This window comes from Haemorhous mexicanus, chromosome 8 (assembly GCF_027477595.1).
Source record: "Haemorhous mexicanus isolate bHaeMex1 chromosome 8, bHaeMex1.pri, whole genome shotgun sequence".
In the NCBI taxonomy this organism is placed as follows: Eukaryota; Metazoa; Chordata; class Aves; order Passeriformes; family Fringillidae; genus Haemorhous; species Haemorhous mexicanus.
In genome coordinates this window covers 22,497,733-22,519,909 of record NC_082348.1, presented here as the reverse complement: position 1 = coordinate 22,519,909, position 22,177 = coordinate 22,497,733, and the positions used below count along the sequence as shown (strand labels likewise).

The 22,177-nt window shown below is 41.0% G+C and overlaps 2 protein-coding genes across 2 annotated transcripts in view; one reads left to right on the top strand and one right to left on the bottom strand.

Annotated features, from left to right (window-relative positions):
* Nucleotides 1-4,750: 4,750 nt before the first annotated feature.
* Nucleotides 4,751-17,487, bottom strand: RBM45 (RNA binding motif protein 45). Its single transcript, XM_059853187.1, has 10 exons — nucleotides 17,114-17,487; nucleotides 15,786-15,908; nucleotides 15,535-15,661; nucleotides 13,719-13,829; nucleotides 13,185-13,364; nucleotides 12,163-12,292; nucleotides 10,842-10,938; nucleotides 10,353-10,519; nucleotides 8,794-8,990; nucleotides 4,751-5,082 (listed from the first exon to the last, which is right to left on the bottom strand). The coding sequence occupies exons 1-9, from the start codon at nucleotides 17,390-17,392 to the stop codon at nucleotides 8,798-8,800; spliced, it is 1,407 nt and encodes a 468-aa protein (XP_059709170.1). The 5' UTR covers nucleotides 17,393-17,487; the 3' UTR covers nucleotides 4,751-5,082; nucleotides 8,794-8,797.
* Nucleotides 17,488-20,926: 3,439 nt separating this feature from the next.
* PDE11A (phosphodiesterase 11A) overlaps nucleotides 20,927-22,177 on the top strand; it is a 110,230-nt gene continuing 108,979 nt past the window's right edge. The window contains exon 1 of the mRNA XM_059853185.1: nucleotides 20,927-21,458. The gene's annotated coding sequence lies outside the window, so the exon portion shown is untranslated. The remainder of the gene's footprint in view (nucleotides 21,459-22,177) is intronic.

The window sequence follows — 22,177 nt, the reverse complement described above, 5'->3', positions numbered from 1 at the left end:
AAAACACTTTTCTGATGATGCAAAATTACTCAAGGTAGGCAAAATGAAAACTGACTCTGAGCAGCTGTAGAAAGATCTGACAGTAGTGAGCAACAGGGCAATGAGATGGTGGCTGAAAGTCTGTCATTAAGTAGGAACTAATGTAAACAGTAATGAAAATAACCCTAACTAAACTTACATAATAATGGGCTACAAATTTGCCTTTATTACTTGGAGTTATTGTGAGTAGTTTTCTGCAAACACTGGTTTGCTACTCAGCAGTGGTCCAAAAGGCAAACAGTGTTAGAAATTGCTTCAAAAGCAGCAGAAAACAAAGTAGGAAAGCTCATTACAACCCTGCATAAATGTCTTTGCTCTTGAGTGCCTTTATATGATAATGTGAAACTAGAAAATGCATGTATGCAATTGAAAAAATAGATGCAGAGGTATGGCATGCATCTGTGTGAGGAGATAATTCTAGCTGAAGAGCAGACTGAGAAAGGATTGTCTTTTGATCTGTAAAATCCCCAGTGATACACAGGAGGCTGACAGGAAGCAACCATGTGCTGGTTGTTATCACACAAGACTTTGGGAAGACTCAGTAAAAAGATCAGGCAGAGGGTTTAAAGCAACAACTGGGAAAAACTTTTTCATACAGAGTTATTAAATCAGAGTTCTGTTTAGAACATCCCTATTAAATGAAAGAAACCAGTAAAACAAACCTGAAATGCAGTTTGTCAGAACTCCAAGAATCTCTGAAGACAAACATGATAAATCAGCTGGAGTGGTTCAATCTCACATAAAGTCTGTATGGTTGGTATGGTTAACAATATCCACTCAAAGATAACACAAAGTTTGTTTCTTACTTGATTTTGGCAGTGGTTTGCAGTGCCACTACTCATTTTCAGCACAGTACATGGTTTCTTTACTGCACAGAGTGCAAAACCAAAGCAGTTTAAACACTTTGAGCTATACATTTTAAACAACAGAGAAAAAAATCTCTGGTTGAAAGTGTTGTAACTACAACACTATAGTGTTGTAACTACTACTCCTTATAACCCTGCTGGCTATTACCAGCCCTCTGCTTTCTATTCTAGACTCAGTTCTTTCAAGCTTCAGTGTTTAAAGGACTTTTTCTTAGTAACTCCACTAGAATAGTTTTAAAAGGGTCACAGTGGTACTCTGCACTCCCTGAGAACTACCTAAATAATTTATTTTTCCAAAGCAAGAGCTTCAAAGAGTTTCAGAGGGACTCCAGGATAAAATTCCAAGAAAGCTGTTATATATGGGCATCAAGGCCATTTTTGTATCCTTGACCTTTAAACAGGCAAAGGGTAAAACTTAGTGACAGCTGTTTATGGATGACCCATGTCTAAAATTCAGGCCATAATTTTAAGTAGCTTAGTTGGTATGCTACCACATAGAAAAAAAGGAAGCAAATTTTAATGTCCCCAGCATTATTGTAAGAAGTGAATTCAGAATAGAACTGAATTTTGTGGACTTAATTAAAATTTTAAAAGAGCAGTGGGTCAAAACACGCACTGCATGTATTCTCATGTCATTGCCTTTGATTTTGTTTTGCTGATTAAACATAACTTCCCTCCTGCTATCCTTAACTATAACACACACATAAGAAAGGGGATTTAGTGTGCCCAGCATGAAGATATTCAGAATTCCAATGCTTAAAATAACTTTCAGCCATCTTGCAATTTTATTTGTGAAGCTGCTTACAATTTCAAGTTTAAAAAATATTTCCAGCATATATTTGCATTTTCAATAGTTCTGATGTCCACATACTCTGCTCTGTTAACACTGCCCTGTATATTTTAAAATGGCATCTGAAAAATTTACTCACTAGCACTTTCCAAAGACAGAACTTGGCCAGAAGAGCTGGAAGAATTCCCAGTGAAACTTCTGTACTCCCAAGCTCAGAATTTGTAAACACTTTCTCTAAATATAGAGTAGGATCTGATCTGCAGTTAACTCTTCAGTCTTAATAAAGTCCTGCAGATATTGTGTATTAGATATTGCATGTTAACATTGGATTTGGATACACTTTGTGTTGGACAAAGCTCCACCTTCCCAAGATCTGCAGAATTTCAAGAAAAATGCATAAAAGAATTCAGGTATGGGAGCAGGCAGATGTATAAAATAGATTAAATCAAAGTCTTATATCAATATTTATTTATTATTTTTTTATAATCATAAAATGATTTATACTGGACACAATTCAGTGTGATTTGTGAAATCTGTATTATCTCATTTTCAAAGGTACAAAAGCCTTGTTCAACACCAACAGAAACTATGGCTGATGAACACAGCTGAAATCTAAGTCACTTATAGGTAAGCACACTAACTTCTACTTGTTAGCATTAAAGCACTGATACTGCAAAATAACACACCAGAAACCTCAGACAATTTTGCTGAATTCACTCACCAGCATCAAAGGGAATTATGAGTGACACAAGTTTTTTCCAGTATAGGAACTTAAGGCTCATTCTCACAGCAGACAGAGTTTTTACTTACCAGTGCAAGGACCTAAAAAAGCAGCCTGCCACTTATCAGCAGTGCTATGTAACAATTAAACAGGGAGTGATGATATCATATCCAATCAAAAGTGTATTTACACAAACTGTTACTTAGCCAAAGAACAAAACATGAATGTTTTCAGGAAATACACTGAACTCTGACAGCAATAATGATTTTATTCTAAGTACTTCCTAAAAACCTTTACCCGAATAATAAAAATGACTCTATGGGAGTCACTTGATAGCCTGGTTCAGCAGTGACTAAAAGGGAGGCACCTGAAAACCAAACTCTACAAGCAGTGTCTTGAACCCATAGAAATGAAAGTGGGAAAAAGGTTTTTTTGAGCTCCATCCTAATTCTCTTCAGTTGCAGACCTGACTGAACAAACTGGCAAGAGAGTTCCATAGCCCAAAGCAAGACTGCACACAGAGCACTGATCTTCCATGCCCAGGGATGCCCACTGTTCCCAGAGACATGCAGGAATAAAAACAAGATTGAGAACAACTAGAAAATGGCACTGTTCTAATTTGTAACATCACTTCAAGCTGTAATGGGTATCTTCCAACCCTCTGTGTGTGTTGAATGCTCCCTCAAGGACCATTCCAACATGATTCTTCCTTCCCATCTTGCATGGCCAAACACCACCACCAATTACCCAATTTTTGAGTATTTACCCTCCTAGGGATGTTTATACCTCCTAAAGACACGGGCATCCACCCCACTAAAATGGGGATTTTGGCACAGGAGACTCACCAAGAGGCCAATTCTACCATACAAATGAGAAGCTGGTTTTTTTCAGCTGCCTCTACAGGGATTCCCAGCATTTCACCTGGTACTGTGCACGTACATCCACCACAGCATCCAGGTTCTGCAGCATGTGTCAGACCCTCTGTAAGGGTGTGCTTTCTCTCCATGTCTACAGAACAGGACTGATGCTTTCTGAAAATACTGAACTCACTGCACTCATTGACTGTACAGTTAAGGATGCAAAGGTGCTGCCCAACAATTCTGGAGTTTGGGATTTATGGCAACCTGATCAGAATTATTTTCCCTGTGCAAATACAGAAAATTCCCAAATGCTTCTTGAAATTTACCATGGAAGATGGGAAAACAAAACAGAACAAAACCATCCAAATAAACAAACAAACAGAAAACCCAAACTGGAACTTTTACAGGGGAACACAAGAGACAGGATCAGAAACGGGATCCAATTCTCCAGGCTCAACCATAAATCTGTTTTTCCACTAATTTCTAACAGCTACACCAAATTAAGCAGGAATCTTACAGCCTGATTAACCCATTCAGCCCTTACTCAATTCTGTTCTTTGTGCTGAATGAAACAACTGCACTTGGGGAAAAGAGCTGCTGGTGAGTCATCAAGGACTGCTTTTAAACAGGCACTACTGGAATGGAGGGAAGGAAAAGGTTTCTCAGGCAACTTTTACTCTACAATTTGCTCCCATTTGAGCATTTGAATTCTAATGTTCTTTTAAAAAAAAGAAAAAACTGGTTTTTTTTAAAAATACATGCCATTACTTTGAATTTAAACTTCTGAACCAACTGATGAAGTGACCATATGGGAGATGCTGGGAAGCAGGAAGCACCCAAGGGCATGCTTCTCTAGAGTGCATACAACTAGAATTCCTCCATTTTATATCACATTTTAATAACCAGGATATTTCCAATTGAACAAGTAGCATACAGGAATACATGGGAAAGTACTGGCATTTAAAAATTATCTGTGCACATTTACTCTCCAGCAGTGCTAATACTGTCTTAATCCTGCTGAAAACTTGACTTGTCCAGCTCTTACTTGAACATATGCATTGAAAGCTTCTGGAAAGAAAAAAGCTAACACCCCAGTTCCCCAAAACTACCAAAACCAAACCCACAGCCCTAGACTCCATGGTCTCCCCTGCAGTTAGAGCCAAAAGACCTCAGGATAAGAAAGCATAAATATAAGAAGTTTTAGTAGTCTGACAGTCCAATGTTCCTTTCACTAAACAGCAGAACTAATAATTGTGGCCCAAAGCAACAAAATATTTAAGAATGTACTTCGAATTATTTTCTTGATTACAATTTTCTTAAATCTAGATGAATACTGTCATGTCTGCTGGTGTTGTTAAAGTTACTTCATTTTCTTTGAACTAACTGCTGCTCTTCACTTTTCAATGCAATCTGGATCATGAGAGATGTCTTCTATTTTAACAGAGTCTGAATCATTATCAATTAACCACTCAAGTCAGAAAATGCTGGCTCCTTTATTTCCTTCATCATTGTAATTTCCATGTTATAGGAAGGATTCAGGTAAAAACAAGAGCTATTTCTGTAATACAAGGTTATATACTATTACAAGAACAACCACCGGTTTACAGCTTTTAATGCCTACAGAACTTTCAAAACTGCATGTCTGCATATTCAGAAAGAAAATAGATCATAGAGAGATCAACTAAGTAACAATAAACAAATAAAAAGTTGTCACTGAAAAAAGCTGTCACTGTCCACAGGAACCATGTCTAGTCACGTTTTCAGTCAGTCAGTCAGCTAGCTGAGGGTCATGTCATTACTTAGTTTCTGTAGAAAAAACACAAGCACAAAAATAGTATCAAAAAGCAACATACCTATTTTTATTTCAATATATATATTATAAAATATAATCATTACAACAGCATATAAATAAGGCTTTCAATATCTTTAGAAGAATAATACTAAAGTTTTAAGCATGCTTCTCCAACTTTTAAAGAAGCGCCTCTTTCTCTGAGCTGTGTAAAAGCCACCATTTTTTCTGCAGAATACTGTTGATAAACACAGCTATTTTTTTCAATGTCTATCACAACTATGATACAATTACTTTTTAAAAACATTTTTTCAGAGCAGAAAATCATTAAAATATGTACATACTAACATCAGGATTTCAATAAAGGTTTAAGTAAAAAAAAAAAAAAGAATGCAAATGAAATCAGTGATGCAGCACTTCTTCCAGACACGAATAAAGAAAGACAAAAATAACCAAGTATTTTATGACAGAAAAAAAAAAATTCAACTTAGTCAGTAACTAAATAATTATTAAAAACACCTGAGTTTTTTTAGCAGGGAAAAATGCAATGAATCCATTTGCTGTGGGTTGAAGTCAATCAGCAATGAGTATCCAAAGCCAGAGAACTTTGCTGCACATAGCTGTGTCTGGCATTTCTAACACAAAGCTGATTAGAAACTCAGCTTTCAAGGACTATTTGAAAGCTTTATGACAGACATTTTGGGTGGGTTTGTTCTGTACACTTGTGGGTCTCTTGCTTAGTAGTTTGGGAGGGGTTTTCCAAGGGTGGGGGTGGTATTTAAATAGAACTACTAGGTAGCAATGAAGAGATTAATTGGAATGCTACAATGCATTCTACTGACAGAGAGCAAATTCTTCCCTTCCTCTTCTATTTCTGAATGACACAGTGTGTGTAACTGACATCAGACACTGCAGGGAGCTTTTCACAAAATACTCCAAGTAACACAAAGCCCTGAGTGGAGAGCACAAGCTGGTCAACAGCAAGATTTTTAGGAAAGGTCTGCTTTGAGCAACTGCCTAGAAGTAGACACTCTAGTTATCTTCTCAAGCCTACACTGATATAAAGCAAGACAGTTTAAAGTTATTATTTCAGCCATAAATACTTGCTTAGCATAAAAGGGGATAACCTCACACCCCAAAAAACTTACATTAGAAAACTTAAAGTAGTGAAGAGAACCCTACTAGTCTGTGTTTCCACCTTTTCTCTGCTACGTTTAACTATTCACATAAACAAAATAATTTTCATTGACTTGTAGGAGAACCAGAGCCTGTAAAAATCATTAGGTGGATTAGTTCAGAATATTAATAGATGTGTATTCAAATTTGCCTGATAAACTAAGTTTGTTGCAAGGTAACAGAAAGTTCTTATAGTCAGAAGTTTGCATTGCAAAAGCATTATGAGTAGCATACTGTTACCATAAAACCTTTTTTAAGAAACAGTTTTGTAAATTGTATTTTAAAAAAGGCTGTTTGCATAAGAAGGTGTTGGGGCAAAACTTCAAAATATGTTAAAAAATAAGTATTTTACTAAATTATTACATTGAGTGACATTTATTATCATAAAGATTCTAGAATTCACAGGTCTTATAATGAATTTTTATCAGAAAACTTTGTATAGAAAAGTCTACTTCAGAAATCCAGTCACCTTGTTACAAACAAAAGGCAAGCAGTACAACAGGACTTTAGAAAGGATTTTTTTGTTAAGAGGCAATGATTTCCTTAAGTGAAAACTCACAGAAGTTTTAGCTAGGAAGGTTATTTCCTACAGCTAAAATTCAAAATGAGAAAAGTTAGTATTCTCACTTCTTTAAAAAAAACCCCACAACTATTTCAGAGGTAGGGAGAATTGCATCTCTTTTCACATGCACATTTTAACACTCCAATCAAAAACAAAAGAAAAGCCTCCAAATTACTGCAAAGCTTGTCAGTCAGTCCAGTGCAAAGTCAGGCAGTGGGAAAATCACTTATACGGGTAAGCCCTTTTGAAAGGCAATCTCTCCTTTTAGGTACCACTTCACCTGAATTTGAGAAGCCAACTAGAGGACAAATGAACAAGTAATTCTGTCTGTCTATCCTGAAAAGAGATGCCAAGACAACCTGCTAAGAAACTTGGAATCAGGAGCCTGGTGTACAGAATTTTTCTAATTTTGGATGCATGTTGTATTTACACTTCCCCAGTAAAAAGTACTCAAAGCAGACCTGTTATTGTATTACCCTTCACTCATAGTTATTCTCTAGGGACACACAGGCTGGGCTCTTATTGCTAAAAGCAAAAGTCACATTAAAAACAAACAAAATTTTGTACAAAGATAATGAGTATGGATACAAGTTACTTAAAACTGCATTCACCAGAGCTTCTGATTAAAAAAAAAAAGTTTCAATTAACTCTTAGCTATAATTCCATGCAGAAAAAGAATGCCCAGAAATCCAACTTATTAAAACAAAAGTTGTGAACAAAAATTAAGGCCATGTTTAGTATCTGCAGCTTATCAAAAAAGCAACTGGGAGGTCCTTAGAAGAAAAGGAGAAAAAAACACTGTGGGCAAAAGCTTTTTTTGGTCTTTGCAACTCTGTGGTCACAAAGAACATCTATACAAAGAAAGGTAGAAAAAGTGAAGTTTAGAAGGAAAATACTGATGCAAAGACAGTCATGTGATATTTTCTGAGTTAGTTAAATCAAAAACTCATATCCCCTAGGAAGACAGTATGGTACTGGAAATATCTGGAAGCTATAGTAATATTTGGGAGTTATTTTGTAGAAAAAAGGGCTTAGGCTTTTCTCTCCCAACTATATTAATCTTTGGCAATAGTCCTAATGCTGAAAAAAATAAAAATAATTTAAATATGTGATGAAAGTCAATATAATTTGAAGCAAAGCAATGTTTTAAAAGAACAATTGAATTTTGGCTCCTGAAGGCAGTAAGATATAAAACATCTCTAGGAGTTTAGCTAGCTTTCACAGGCCATAAGCATAAAATATTTAAGTTCTCAAACTAATTATCTTAAACACCTATCTCAATTCCTTCACCACAGGCTCTGCTTTATTTTCTCTGCTATTGAATATTTCAGCTACACCTGATTTCTGAGACCCAAATATCCCAAACCTTTGGTTTCACCTGACAATCTTACCTGTCCCCCCATCCTTTTTTATTTACCCTGTCACTCCTCTGCCCTTCAAGGGCTCAACTTTTCATCTTTAACCAATGCCACTGAGGGCATATGATAGTAATGAAAAAAAGACACACACAAGCTTATGTCTGTTTCACTGTTTATTTTTTGCATACTCTTTTCAATGTCAAATGATTCTCCCAAGTACAAAAGTGATATTTCTATGAACATCCAGATTGATTTTTATCAACTGGTTCACTTTTTTTTCAAGAATTATAAAAGCTGATTTTTATAAAATAAAGTGCACGTGTGTATATATATAAGCATACACACCCCCATATATGTATGTATACACACACAGATATATCAAACATTATATATATATATAGAATATATATATAACTAAAGTAATATTATATATATATATATAAAAGTAATATACATACACGTGTGTATACACACACAGATATATCAAAAATTCTCTTTCAATTTGCTAGCTAAGCACAGATTTAGAGTTTATCATTCTGTGTTTGTATCTAACTTCCAACTCTTTGCCTGTCCCTATGTGAGGTAGCTGACTCCAGGCTAAGTAAGAGCTCAGGCTGGGTGGGGGTACTCACCTGCTCAGTAAGTTCTCTGGCGCTTGTTGGGCTCCTCGGAGGGTGAGTCTGCCAACCTCACCTTCAGCCTCACACCATTCACAATCTTGCCATGCAATGCAGTGATGGCCTCGCTGGCACTTGCTCTGTCTGCAAATTTTGCATAGGCCACATTTTTTCCAGCCACAAGATAAACACTTATCAATTGTCCAAAACGACTGGGTGGGGGAAAAAAAGAAAAAGGTCATTTACAGATTTTCCTGCAAAAAAATTTCCAGTCTAAAGCACATACAATTTATTAACTGCAAAACCAGTATTTTTATATCTATGCTCCCAATTTGCATATTCCTCTCTCTTAAAGTAGGGGCCAAAGTACAAATGAACACCAAAAGTTCACAGATGTGAACTATGAAATATTACAAAAGAACCACAAATATCAATGATCTCTCTCTTATTTACAGGAATATATAAAGCTGAACAATACTACAGTCCCCAAACACTAAATGGCACTCAAAGCACTCCACAAAAACAAAACAAGAAAAAAAACCCAAACCAATCAAAAGTAAGACACACCCAAGCTTGCAGGTAATTTAGAAGCTAAATCTGCATCTCCCTTAAATGAACCTGCTCAGTTGTGATTTATCTTAAAAAGGTGTCACTGAAATGACTCAGAAAGCAAGCACTGCAGCTTCAGAGAAAAATAAGAGTACTTTTTTTTTCTATTTTTTAGGAAAAATAGAGTACTCGGGAGATTCTTAGACAGATCTTATTTTTGAAAAAGTTGTCTGCTTGTGTCTTACTGAAGTTATACTTGGGTCCATAGCCTTTTCCTCCTCCAATATCTGATTAAGAAAATCCACTATGTCATATAGGCACAATTTTGACTTCCACACAAAATGTTTTCCTCTCCTGATGATTTTAAAATATTTTGGCTTTCCAAAGATTCATTGCGAATTCAAGCTATTAGTAAAGGAAAATGTCTCTTTTCTCAATAGTATATTACAAATTAATAATATAAAATAGTGGAGAACTACTAATTACTGATTTTTTTATAAAGATAGTAGGAATTATCTCAAGTCTTTGCTCCACATAGGGAGATAGAAAGAACAGTTGAAATAGTGTTAGTAGGATGCAAACCATTATAGTGTATCAGGAAAAAAAAACAACACCCTACACTTGCTCCCCCTAGGTTACTGTGGAAATTTATCAAAATAGCTAAATGCCTTACAAAAATAAGTAAAAGAAAGTGTAAAACGAATTGGGAAATAGTAGCTGGAAGTACTACATTTTTTGGTTAAAAATCTAAATTAGAAGACTAGACATTTTACTTCAGATTAAGTAAATTGATAATTAAGTTGCTATACTGATGATACTGCAGATGTGCTTCAAGGTGAACCCCATTTCACGTCTTTCAAAAAGTAACTGTTACCTACTGTTCACTTAGGACTTCATAGTCACTGTGCACTGCCTTTACTGGAAAGAGCATTCAGGCTCTCTTTTATTATTTTCAGTATTTACTGTCCATATTTCACAGGTTGTTTCCTTTCTGTTAGGGAACACTTATTTGTAAACAGTCTTACCAGAAAACATCCTCCAGTACATTTACAGGTAAAGGATGGGGATGAAAAAGTATGAAAAGCCTTTCCTTCACAGAAGTGTCAGGTGGAACTTTTTTTTTGGGTGGTGGAAGTATGGCATCTGTTTGGGGCTGCAGCAACTGTGGGGCAGAAGCTCCTCCAAATGCTTGCTGAAACAAGGGAAAAAAATGAAAGTATAAGTTAACTGGTGGTGGGGGGCAGAGGAAGTAGTTTTACCTTTCTTACCATTTTTGTTCCACTACAGGACATAAATAGGCTCTGTGAGTTCTAATCTTCATTACTTTATTCACTTTAGTTATTTCATTAAATTGGACAATAAATTCAAGCGAGGTCAGACACGTTTTAAGGGAATAAAGATGCAGCACATAGAACAGTTGGCAGAAGCAAGTGAGCAGTGCTCTTTATTGACATATGTGAGGTTTCTTACAACAACTCAGAAGCATACCAACGCCGTCCATGATCGGAACTTACAGGAGGCGTCCTGTACTGCTGAACCATGGCGCTGTTACCGCGCAACGCTGACGACACCTGCGCTGTCACCAGCTGCGTTGCCATTTTCCTGATAAGGCTGCAAGCAGAAGTGACAACTTTAAAGAAAGAGCTAAGTTACAGTAATCTTAAATTTAGCAAGAAAAAGTAGGTGTTAATACACATCAGAATATCTCTAGAAATCTGTAATGTCATGTCGATAACGAAAATCAAGACAGGCTTTCGTGGCAGCCTACAGAGATCTGAAAGCCTGCACATTAGCTGCAAGTCACTGAAAACATTCATTCATTACCACCTGGAGAACACAAAACTACTCTTTGGGGTTTTTAACACTCCAGAAAAAAAAAAAAAAAAGATTAAATTATTTCTACAAGAGCCCACTACATTTTGTGAGGCAGGCCTAAAAAGCAAAACAGACAAAAAAATTTCCATGTGTTTTCATAGAGAACACAGATTCAGTTCAGAGATCAAAATATTACCATAGAAAGTTTACTTCCAGCTCTCATTTTCCAGTGATTTTTCTTTGTTCTGTTTCAGAGTAGGAAAAAGCAATTGCTCTTTTTGCATAGATACACAGCCTGTGTTGCAAGACCATGTAGGAATTATTGAAGAATGAAGGTTGCAATGAACATTGGCTTTAGTTCAGATCAGCCACGTACTTCTGAAGTGAATCACTCCACTGCCTCTCCTTACTGTCTTCATCTCCCAGAACAAGTTTGACATGAACTAGACTCCCTTAGGATGAAACTAAGGCAAAACACTCACTGCAGAAGAGTACTTAAGCTGCTCCACCTTGTACTGGGCATTTAAAACACAGGAAGAAGCCAGAGATGGTCAAACACCTGAGAATTCCCCATACTGTGCCAATATCAGATCCTCAGCACCCAAAAGTTTTACTCTACATATGTGCTTCACAAAACTACTATTGGCACTACTGTAAACACAACCAAGAGATGAAGTACATAAAGCTAGTTCTAATTCACAAACCTCATCAAAAAAAAACATTCCAGCCTTGCTACATGTTACAGATATATTGACAGATTCTTGCCAAATCCTAGATTTTTAGATAGTATCTTAAAAATATGTATTATCATATCTTCTTTATCTATCAAGACTACCAAGTTTCAAAAGGCTTATTCTAAACCATTCAAGAAGAAAACCCCAAACCAGTTTCAGAAAATACTATCAGCAAGCATGGCACAAGCTCACAGTAGTAACTGATATTACATCTTATGTTAAAAATGTGTTTATTTTATATTTTGCTCTCCAGAATGTAACTTCCAACTTTGTAAGTTGTACTTACTCTGAGCTGTCATTCCCATCTTCTAGGAAAATGACAGTTAGTCGATTTCCAGGAGGATACTCAAACCCATGTAGTTTGTACTTGGCATATATAGCTGAGGCAGCAGTGCTGTACTGAATCACAGCGTACCCTGGAAGCAGCGTGCACACAGCGTCAGCAGGAAACAGGGAACTCCTCACAACAAACTACACTCACATAAGCAACATGTTTAAACTGCACATCAGTCATGGATGACACAAAATTTCTAAGTCTTTTGCAGCACACATCATTATTACTTCATCGCTTTTATTTGTGAAGGAAGCTTCAGTGAAATTTACTAGTGACAGATGAGTTGTATTTATGCTAGCTTGAAAAGCTGACAGTAAAACCATACAAGTGAAAACACATCTTCCTCACTACTCCAGAAGTAGTAACAAAAAACCACATAATTTTATTCAAAATGCAATTATCCCATCAACAGCGAATGTGAAGAACTGTAAAGTTAAAATGTAACTTTCTGAATCATATACATTTCAGGTATCTTAGAGATCACTTCCATATTTGTCTCAGCAGCAGTAAAACAAGACTGAAACCAAACAATCTTTCAGTAGAAAACATGATCCATTTTGGAATTATTTAATCCCCATTTACCCATGTCAACTTCTACACAAACACATATTTCAGAATGGAAAATTCCAAAGATCTGTTTAGAAAACATTTTACTTTAATGTCTAATAATTTCTGAAACTTCTTCATTTATTCTGCCTCAAACTATTAATTTGACCAAAACCCACTTATCATGACTTTGATTCCATCCTTCTTGAGTTTTTATTATCTGAAAGTGAAGGTATAAGCCCTTAAGGCCTATGTGTAAACAGGGGTTCAAACAAAACTGAATTTTTGGGTGCATGCAGTGATAGCAGCCACCACCGCTTGTTCCCAGCAAATGTACTGTATTTTGCAGTGCAAATTCATTGAAGTACAATCACAAGGGATTCCCTTCAGAGAAAAAAAAGACTAAAACCTTTTGTATTTTTACTTACCACTATTGGTATGAGGGTCTCTCTGAACATCGCAATATTCCAGACCTGGAACTAAATCGAAGAGGGCGAACAGCTGCTCTTGAATAAAGGGGAGCCGAGACACCACCGACAGGCGCTTCGAGACTGGCTCCTGAATTCGGGTCTCAGCTTTTTCAAAGCTACAAAATTCTGGCTGCATACCTCAAGAATCAACAAAATAATCTGAGTCATCATACTTGCATGCCTTCATTTCATACCTGTCTTACATTAGACTTTTAAAAGTAATCCAAGTCAATTATATGCTATAGGTCACATACTGATTTCACCAGTGCAGGTCACAAAATAACTGGGCATCCAGAGCAAAGCAAGCCATAACAAGTAGAGAGATGAAAGTGCTGGCCAGCTTCTAACTTCAACATCCAATCTTACTATTTCAGTGTTGACCTAAGCCTCCATCAGCTTCCCTTCCTCCAAACCATATTATGACTTAGTAACCATAATTTTTAATTATTAATTATATAAAAATATTTTTTAGTGTAAAAAGCTGTGACTTACAAAATGGAAGTGTATTTCCTCTTAGTTCTGGTCTCATTACATTACTGTAATAATCATGTTCAAAAGACTCAGATGACTTATTTTTGGGTTCAGCCAAAATGGCCCTGTAGCCTGAAAAAAACAACCACACAGATAACAACACCTTAGCATATCTCAGTTATCTGACCAGGCCCACATTCCTCAAGTTCCATATTTAGAAACATATTATTCAGATAACCCAGTAAGTGCTGGCTTTAGAGGAATAACTAAATTATAATTCTTGAAGCCTGCCCAAATAATTTTGTGAAATTAAACAGCTTTCAAATAGAATTACTCCTACTCACAAGTTAAGCACAACAGAGGCTAATGGCCATGAGAGTGACTGAGCACTAGCATAGGTTGCCCAGAAAGGTGATGGACTCTCCATGCATGGGGATATTCAGAAGTCACCTGGACATGGTCCTGGGCCACCAGCACCCAGGTGACCCTGGCTGAGTCTAGTGGTTGAGCAAGATAACCTCCAGAGTTCCCTTCCAACTTCAACCATTCTGTGATACTCAGCAGGATTCTGAGATGCTCCAGAAACCATCACCTGAACTTCTGTGCTAAAACAGTATGGATTTAAACAGTAAAACATTTATGGGTGTTTTACACTGATCTAGGTTTTGTTTCTAGAAAGAGGTATTACACTCAAGCCATCCAACTAATTTCATTTTAACCTCACAGCACAAAGGAAATACAATTTGACTGCTAAGAATCTCAGGTTCATATTCCTATGCACAAACATAATTTCTGTAGAACCACTTATAATAGATACAACACAGAACCACCACATACATTACTGAGGAAAAATAAACCAAAGAAAGCTATAAAAAACATCAGAACAACAAATAACCACACCCCAAGTTGTTTCATATTTGCAATTAAGCAACACTGAACAGGATGTAGGACTGGAAGACAGCTGTTAGGCTTTCCTAAAAGCCTTTCTTCTCCTGGATGAGCAAACCCAATTCCCTCTGCCTCTCCTCCAAAGTCTTTTGCTTCCAGCCCCTGACATTTTTCCCCCAGCCACACTCAAATTCATTAACTTTTGGTACTAGAGCATAACTGACAACTTAGAGAATCACAGAATGGTTTGGGTTGGAAGCAAACTTAGAGATCACCGAGTTCCAACCCCCTGCCTTGGGCAGGGACACCTTCCACTACACCAGGTTGCTCAGAGCCCTATCCAACTGGTCTGGAACACTTCCAGGGATGGGACATCCACAACTTCTGCGGGTAACCTGTTCCAGTGCCTCACCAAGTGGCTGGTAATAAATAAAGCATACAAAGTCTTTCGCTCTGTAACAGATACATCATGACACTCAACAAAAACAAGCACTATTCCCCCAGTTTCAGTTAACATGAATTTGTTCTTCAATAAATGTGATCACAACAGAGTCCCTATGTATAATGAAATATATTTTATATAATAATTAATTTTATATCAAATATATTTTATTAAAACTGCCTATTTGCAAGGACAAATTAAAATATTTTCCTGTGTATGAAGCCTACACGACAGACCAATAATAATGCATAAAAGAAAACTCTGTGTCCATTTCCAAACTCTTCTCACTGATCCTACTTGCAGTTTTGGTCCTGAAAAATCATAATCAGGTGATTGTTCTCAAAGAACATTAACAATGCTATTATTTATTTGCCATAGAACTTTGTCTCAACATGTTTCTGCATCGTGAACAATTTACCTGCAAACAAAACTAAAAATTAAAGGTATATTACGATGATACACACTCATTACAAAAAAAACCCTTAAAGAATTCACTCGGATTCTTACTTCGATCACACTCCTCAATTGCTCGGGCAGCTTGTGATGGTTTCAGGTACCTGACATAGCCCAAACCTTTACTTTCTCCAGTAGTCTTGTTTTTAATAATGCTGCAATATTCAATGTCTCCATACATCTAGAACAATTAAAAAAACGCATTAATTTCCAATATTTGAAATCATTAAAAGTTCCATGTGTTATGCCCTTCTAATAAATTTAGAAAAAGGCATTTTAAAATAACAACAACAGCGAATCAGAACCTTGAACTTCTCCCGCAGATCCTCCTCCGTGTAGGTTTTTGGTATCATAACAAAGATTCGTGTAAGCTCCTCATCTTCAAGATCTCGGTGGCTTCCAGAAGCTCTTGACTGTGCAATAAACACCTAATGAAATAATTACATAGTTAGCAATTGCTGGCAAAAGGGTCTAAGACACACATCAACAAGCACGTGAAATAGTTTAACTTTGTATTTATTGTTCACATGAGCTGCCTTAGCATGGAGAGAAAAGAACACCTGCGACCACCTGTGATAAAAAACCTACAAATATAATAAATCCCAAACAGGACAGGGGCCAGAGAAGTTCCTAACTGGGGATAATGAGGAATGGTGAGAAATACCACTGCTGATTCAGCAGCACTGTCAACATCACCAGGGTGACAAGTCAGGTAGCAAAGAATGCATTATTGTAACACAGCTAGTACAGCAGTAGTAGGAACAAATAAGCAAGCAAGGAAACAAGAAAGCCTAGCAGCTTAATAAAACCTGGCTACTGCTGTTCACTGCTCAGCTGGGCCAAAGTTTACAGGTCTGCTGCCCTATGGAGGATCACAGCTTCTCATATCTGTTACTCTTAAAATCTTTTTAAGTTATTGAAATAAATTTCATCTCAGAAGTGCACACTGGAAGACAACCAAGAAAAAAAGCCCAAATAAACCACAAACAAAACCAACCAAACAAAAAGAAACAAAACCAAAACAACCGAGTAAGAAAGATTTTCAAAGTAAGCCTGCTATGCAAAAGTAGCAACTGATTTCACAGAGCTCGTCATTTATTTTTCTAGTAGCCGTGCAAGGGCATGAGGAATACAACTCAGATCTTTTGGCTTCTGATGGCAAGCTCTTCAGAAAAGATTTCGCTAACTCAATACAAACTCATTCATACTTTCTTAGTACTTGGTGAACAGGAAAGCAAATCAGATAGCTGAACAGTTCCATAGATTGAGAAAAAAAAAAGTTTTGAAAAGTGTTCACAAGCTGCAAAACCAGCATAAAACATACTGGCAAAACCAGCTCTATTTATTCGTAACTATTTTGCTTACAACACTTAAAACATACGAAAGAATCTGTCATAAACGCGCCCTCACTTCCGGGTGCGGCATTTTCCGCAGGCCTGGCACTCGGGGAGCGGCCAGGCCTCACGGGAGCCGCGGCCGGCCGTGCCCGGGAGGGGCCGGGCCCGCCCCGGCAGCGCGGCCCGGCAAGGCCGGCGAGGCGGCCGCTCCCCGGGCCTGCGCCCTGCCCGCGGCTCCCGCTGCCCCCGCTCCGCCCGGCCCGGCCCGGCCCGGCCCGCGAGCCCCCCGGCCGCACCTTGATGGGCTTGCTGTCGGGGAGCAGGCTGCGGCCGTGCATCTCCTCCATGGCCCGGCAGGCCTGCGAGCTGCGGGCGAACTTGATGAAGGCGATGCCGCGGGACTCGTTGGTGCGCCTGTCCCGTAGGAGCCAGATGTTCTGGATGTCCCCGAAGGGCGAGAAGCGCTCCCGGATCAGCGCCTCGCCCGTGTCCTTGCCCAGCACCACGAAGACGCGGCTGTTGGGCGGCTCGTCCAAGCACTCGGCCGACAGGCGGATACCGCTGCTCTCCTCCATGGCGGAGCCGCTGGGCACCGCAGGCTTCTCCAGGGCTGCAGCAGGGAAGGGCAGCAGCGCCTTTTCCGCCGCCGCTCCAGCGCGCCCGCCCCTTCCGCCGCCGCTTCCGCCGCCCCGAGCGCTCCGCCGCGCGCGCACACCGCCGCGCGCGCACACCGCCGCGCGCGCACACCGCCGCGCGCGCACACCGCCGCGCGCGGCCCCGCGGAGCCTGCAAGGACGGGCGGAGGGCGGGCGGTGCGCGTTCTGCCCGCTCATTTTCACAAGCAAATTAAATATTCAGAAATCCCCCCCCTCTTTCACTTAAGCAGATGCAGTTGTCATGTAGAAAGACGTGATAAGATTTGGTACTTTTTCCATAGAGCTTAACGGCCTGTGTTGAAAAAAGTAACGTGTTCTCTATTCAGGAATATTGTCAGTGCCACACTGTTGGAAAAGATGGAAAGCACAAGAAAGGACCAAATCTCTGAGGTTTATTTGGCTGTACAACAGGACAAGCTGCAGGATTTTCTTACTCAGACCCAAACAAAAACAAATGCAAAACTAAGAGGTGACAAAAGTAAGGTGAAGTGTTGGAGGAGACATACATAAATAAAATAAGCATTTTCTTTAGAGGGATGACAGCCTTACAAGGATTTACTATCACAACTGTCGGCTTTGCTGTACTGCAGATGAATTTGAACTACAGTTCCACAGAAATAAAAATCCACATTCCCTGTATTAAAATATCGGTACTATTTCCAATACTCACTACACCAGGCCAGAAGGTTTACAGCTTTCCCAGAACACTGGAGTGCCTATGGGCAGATTTCAATTTCTGATTCTGGAGAGCTTTTAGATTTTGTTTGTTGGTCACTACCCCCTACTGGCACCGTGGTGTGCTGCAGTTGTTTTGCTTGACTAAATACAGTCCCCTACTAGTACGCTATGACTTTCGGTTTTTCTTGTGCTTTTCACAGAGAAAGTCTTGAAAAACAGTGAAACATCTAAAAGGGAAAGTAATATGTGTGAGTTTCATTGGTTTTGTTTCTATTACTTGAATATAAATTATATTAATTGAATCAAGCTATTAATTACATACACAGTCCTGTGTCCTGGTTTTTGTTGTTGTTGTTGTTGTTTTTTTTCTGGTTACTAAAGTGCTTTAGAATTGTGTGGCTTTTTTTTTCCTCCTATGATTCCTTGGAAACGTTTTGTGACATTCACTTTATATTGGAATTTCCTTCAATACATCATCAGCACATAGTAACTATTTTTTCCCAGTAAAATTGTACAAATCATACAGATGTTAGTACGAGTTTTGAAAAGAAAGCAAACAAACTGGTATCTAAATTCACTTTACACAATGGGAAGAGTCAGCACTGGAGGACAGAAGAGAAATGTGAACATGTCATTACAGGTATTGCAGTAGTCTTCAGTACAAGAGCAGGCTTCTTTTAAAAAAGACAGGTGTTAGCAGGTTTGGAATGAAACAATAACGGTTTTTCAACTTCTGTCAAGAGATTACAGGAACTGGCTATTGACAACCCTTTTACTAGTACCCTTCAATGGAGCACAGCCTTGTGGAATTCAATGTCAGTCTCATGCTCATTTAAAGAAAAACTGTATGAAATTAAATTTGGGTCTTCTGGATACTGGAATTGCAAAGATATTCACCCAGTTTAGAAGAAGTAAGTAGTTGTATATGAAATGATACAAAGAACTGCAATGCTCCACGATGCAAAAAGGATTTATATTTTACTTTTAAAGAGACACAAACACAAAGTATACCTTGTGCCTTTTATACTATACAGCATTTATGCTCCTCTTGGATTCTACTGGACTGCTTCACCCTTTCAGACTGTTTAGAGTTATAAGGGTCTCCCCAAATGACAAAATTTTCACAATTGGTTTTCCCAATTGCATTTTGAGGAGTGCTATTCCACTGCCGTCCACACTGCACCTGAGAAATGACATTTCTCCTTGTCATTCTTTTAGGGCATCTTGGAGCATTTCTCTGTGTTGTACCCAAGGAAAACAAAAGCAATTGGCTAAAGACTGCACTGCTGTCTGAGCTGGCATTGTGCATCCCTGCTGACAAAAAAGTGCACCATAGCTCAGGTACATCAGATGTAAGATGCTTGTACCTCACTGCAGCATACCTATAAAATTACAATAGCGGCACAATCCCATGGCACTGACAAATTCCATTTTCCTATTTTTGCCCTCCCACAAAAGGCTGAAACTAATCTACCTCAAGCCAACATGAGGCTGCAGTCCAGTGTACAATGTGCTTCTTTAACTTGCCCTGCAGACAGAACAGAGACCCCAGTTTTCTAACATCCATCAGTGCACACCAGGCCAGGCTTCTGAGGTTTCATCCAGGTTTTTACAGCATGTCCAAAGCCTGGACAAGTTACAGAACAGTCAAACCTGTGTGATCATCTTTGTCACATTTCATCTCTACACGGATTTCAGGTTCCACAGTTCTTTACTGTTAAAGTAAATTTTTCACTATGTATTCCATGCAATGGAGACAACTAGTTTTACTTTCTTCTGTCTTGACTGCTTTTTGAGGCATTGTCAATACGCAGATTTCTGATGCAGTCAAATCCTATGCATAGAATCCCAGCAAAAGAAACTAAAGATGCTGCAAGACTTCGAAGGACCTTGTTTATACCTAGGCTTACGGAAACACTAAATTGCTTCAAGTGTTTACATACAGAACTGTTACATAGTAGCCATTTTGTAGTAAACACCGGTGTGCGTGCTCAAACCAAACCTTACCACAATGAGATGGTAAAAATTATTTGCATACAATTATTTTGCACCCAAGGTCCTCGCTTGAGAGCTGGGGGTACGCACCGGGCTGGCCTCCAGCAGCTCACGCGATTTCTTTGTGCGACTGGAGTGTTTGCGCCAGCGCTGCAAAACCGCAAATGCAGCCCGGTGGGCTCGGGGCAGCCCGGTGGGCTCGGGGACTCCGGGAGCGAGGCCTCCGGACAGCGCGGCCGCCGCCGGCGCTGTGACAGCGGCGCCGCAGCCCGAGGGGCTGTGCCCGCCGCCGCCTGCGAAAGCCCTGTGCGTCACAGCTCCGGCAGCGCGCTCGGAAACGCTCCCTGAGCCTTGCCCTCGCCGAGACACGCTGCCTCGTCATGCCCGAGCTACCGGCAAGAAAAAGCTCGGCTTCTTCCGAGGTGCGAGCAGCTCGGGGACAAATCCCTAGAGCGTGTCCTCCGACCTCCCCGCTTTCCGCCCCCTCGCCCCGCAGCCCACTCGCCGCGGGTTCTGCAGCCGGGCGCCCTCCGCCAGTCGGGCGGGGCACGGTGCGGCGGCCGGGAGCGGTCTTTCCCCGCCGCCGCGCACCGCCCAGGGCCGGGCTGGCCCCCGGCTTCCTCCTCCGCCCTCCGAGCGCCGGGGGCTGTTGCCGGAGCTGCTTTGGGGGCTGCTGCCGGGGCTGCGCCCCCCGCCCAGCCGCCCGCGCGCCTGCGCGCCGCCCCCGCTGCCCTATTGCCGGTGTGTGCCGGCAGCGGCGGGGTTTCTCAATGGAGAGAGCCCGTCCTCCTGCGGCAGCGTCCCTGCGTGGCGGCGAGAGTCCGAGAGCTGTATGGAACCCCGCCGAGAGCGGGGGACAAGCACGGTGCCCTGCCGCCACAGCGGCCCGGGACCCGCGGCGGCGAGGGAACAGCTACTCAGCCTGCAAGGGCGCGGGCACCGAGACTGTGAGCCGAAATCCTTTGTCTGTGGCTTCGTAAGCTGCCTCCGAGCTGCTCTAGCCGAAGCATCTACACGGAGCCCCTGAGGGTCACCCCTGCTGCCGCCGAAGACGCGGCCGTCCTCCGGGACACACGCGTAGCCCTTCCTCCCCTCCTGACACCCACGCACCAGCCTGCGCTATCGACACGTGTCCCAAAAGTGCTCCCTCTCCTTGCAAGCACTGCCCGCACCCCGCGCCGTAAGGGGCAGCTGCGGGGACAGGGTCCCCGGCAGGTCGGAATCTCGTTCGGTTGAAGATTTGCCCGTGTGTTTTCCCAGCCACCCGAACTCCCATTCATGAATTTCTGAAGCCGCCTTCATTCAGTCTTTGGTGAGCGCATGAAAAACATTTTCACGTGTTAAGATCCATGACTTGTTTTTTCAATCGCTTATGCGTAGGCATTGATTTAGCAATGAAAAGTGCTCCACGTGCGCATAAAAATAACCCTTGTCCGTCTGCCGGCGGTGGATACGGTCGGTTTCCGTCTGGCAGCCGGTGATGCCCGAGCGATCATCCAGGAGCGCCTGGGCGCGCCCGCTCCCGCCGAGCCGCCCCGCGGAGCAGCGGCTTGCGGCAGAAAGCTCTGGGCGGCTCCGGGCGGACAGTGCCCGCTGTGCCCCTCACAGCCCGCGGGAGCCGGGCGCACCGGGCTGAGTCGGGACTCCGCACGGGTGAGACTACCCCCAAATCAACTCAGTGTTTCAAGAAACGGAATTCACTCAGGATTCTTGGAAGGGCTCCGTTTTTCTGCTTGTCACCTGAAGTACTGAAGCAGCTCAGACAATGGTATAAATGAGAGCTCTTTAACAGGAGCGCTCCTATTAACCTCCCGCTGCCTCTTCCGCGGACAGCGGGCGGGAGCCGCGGCACGGTGCGTCCCCTCGCCGAACGAGCATCACAGACAAAAGGCCCCTCCCTTTCCCCCCGATGTTGTTGAATGAAACTCCCTAGCACGGCTCCCCACTGCTGGGGGTCCTCCCGCCGGGGGACGCTGCGCGCCCCGCCCGCCCTGCCGAGGCGGCTGCTGCCAGGCGGGCGGCAGTGCCCCC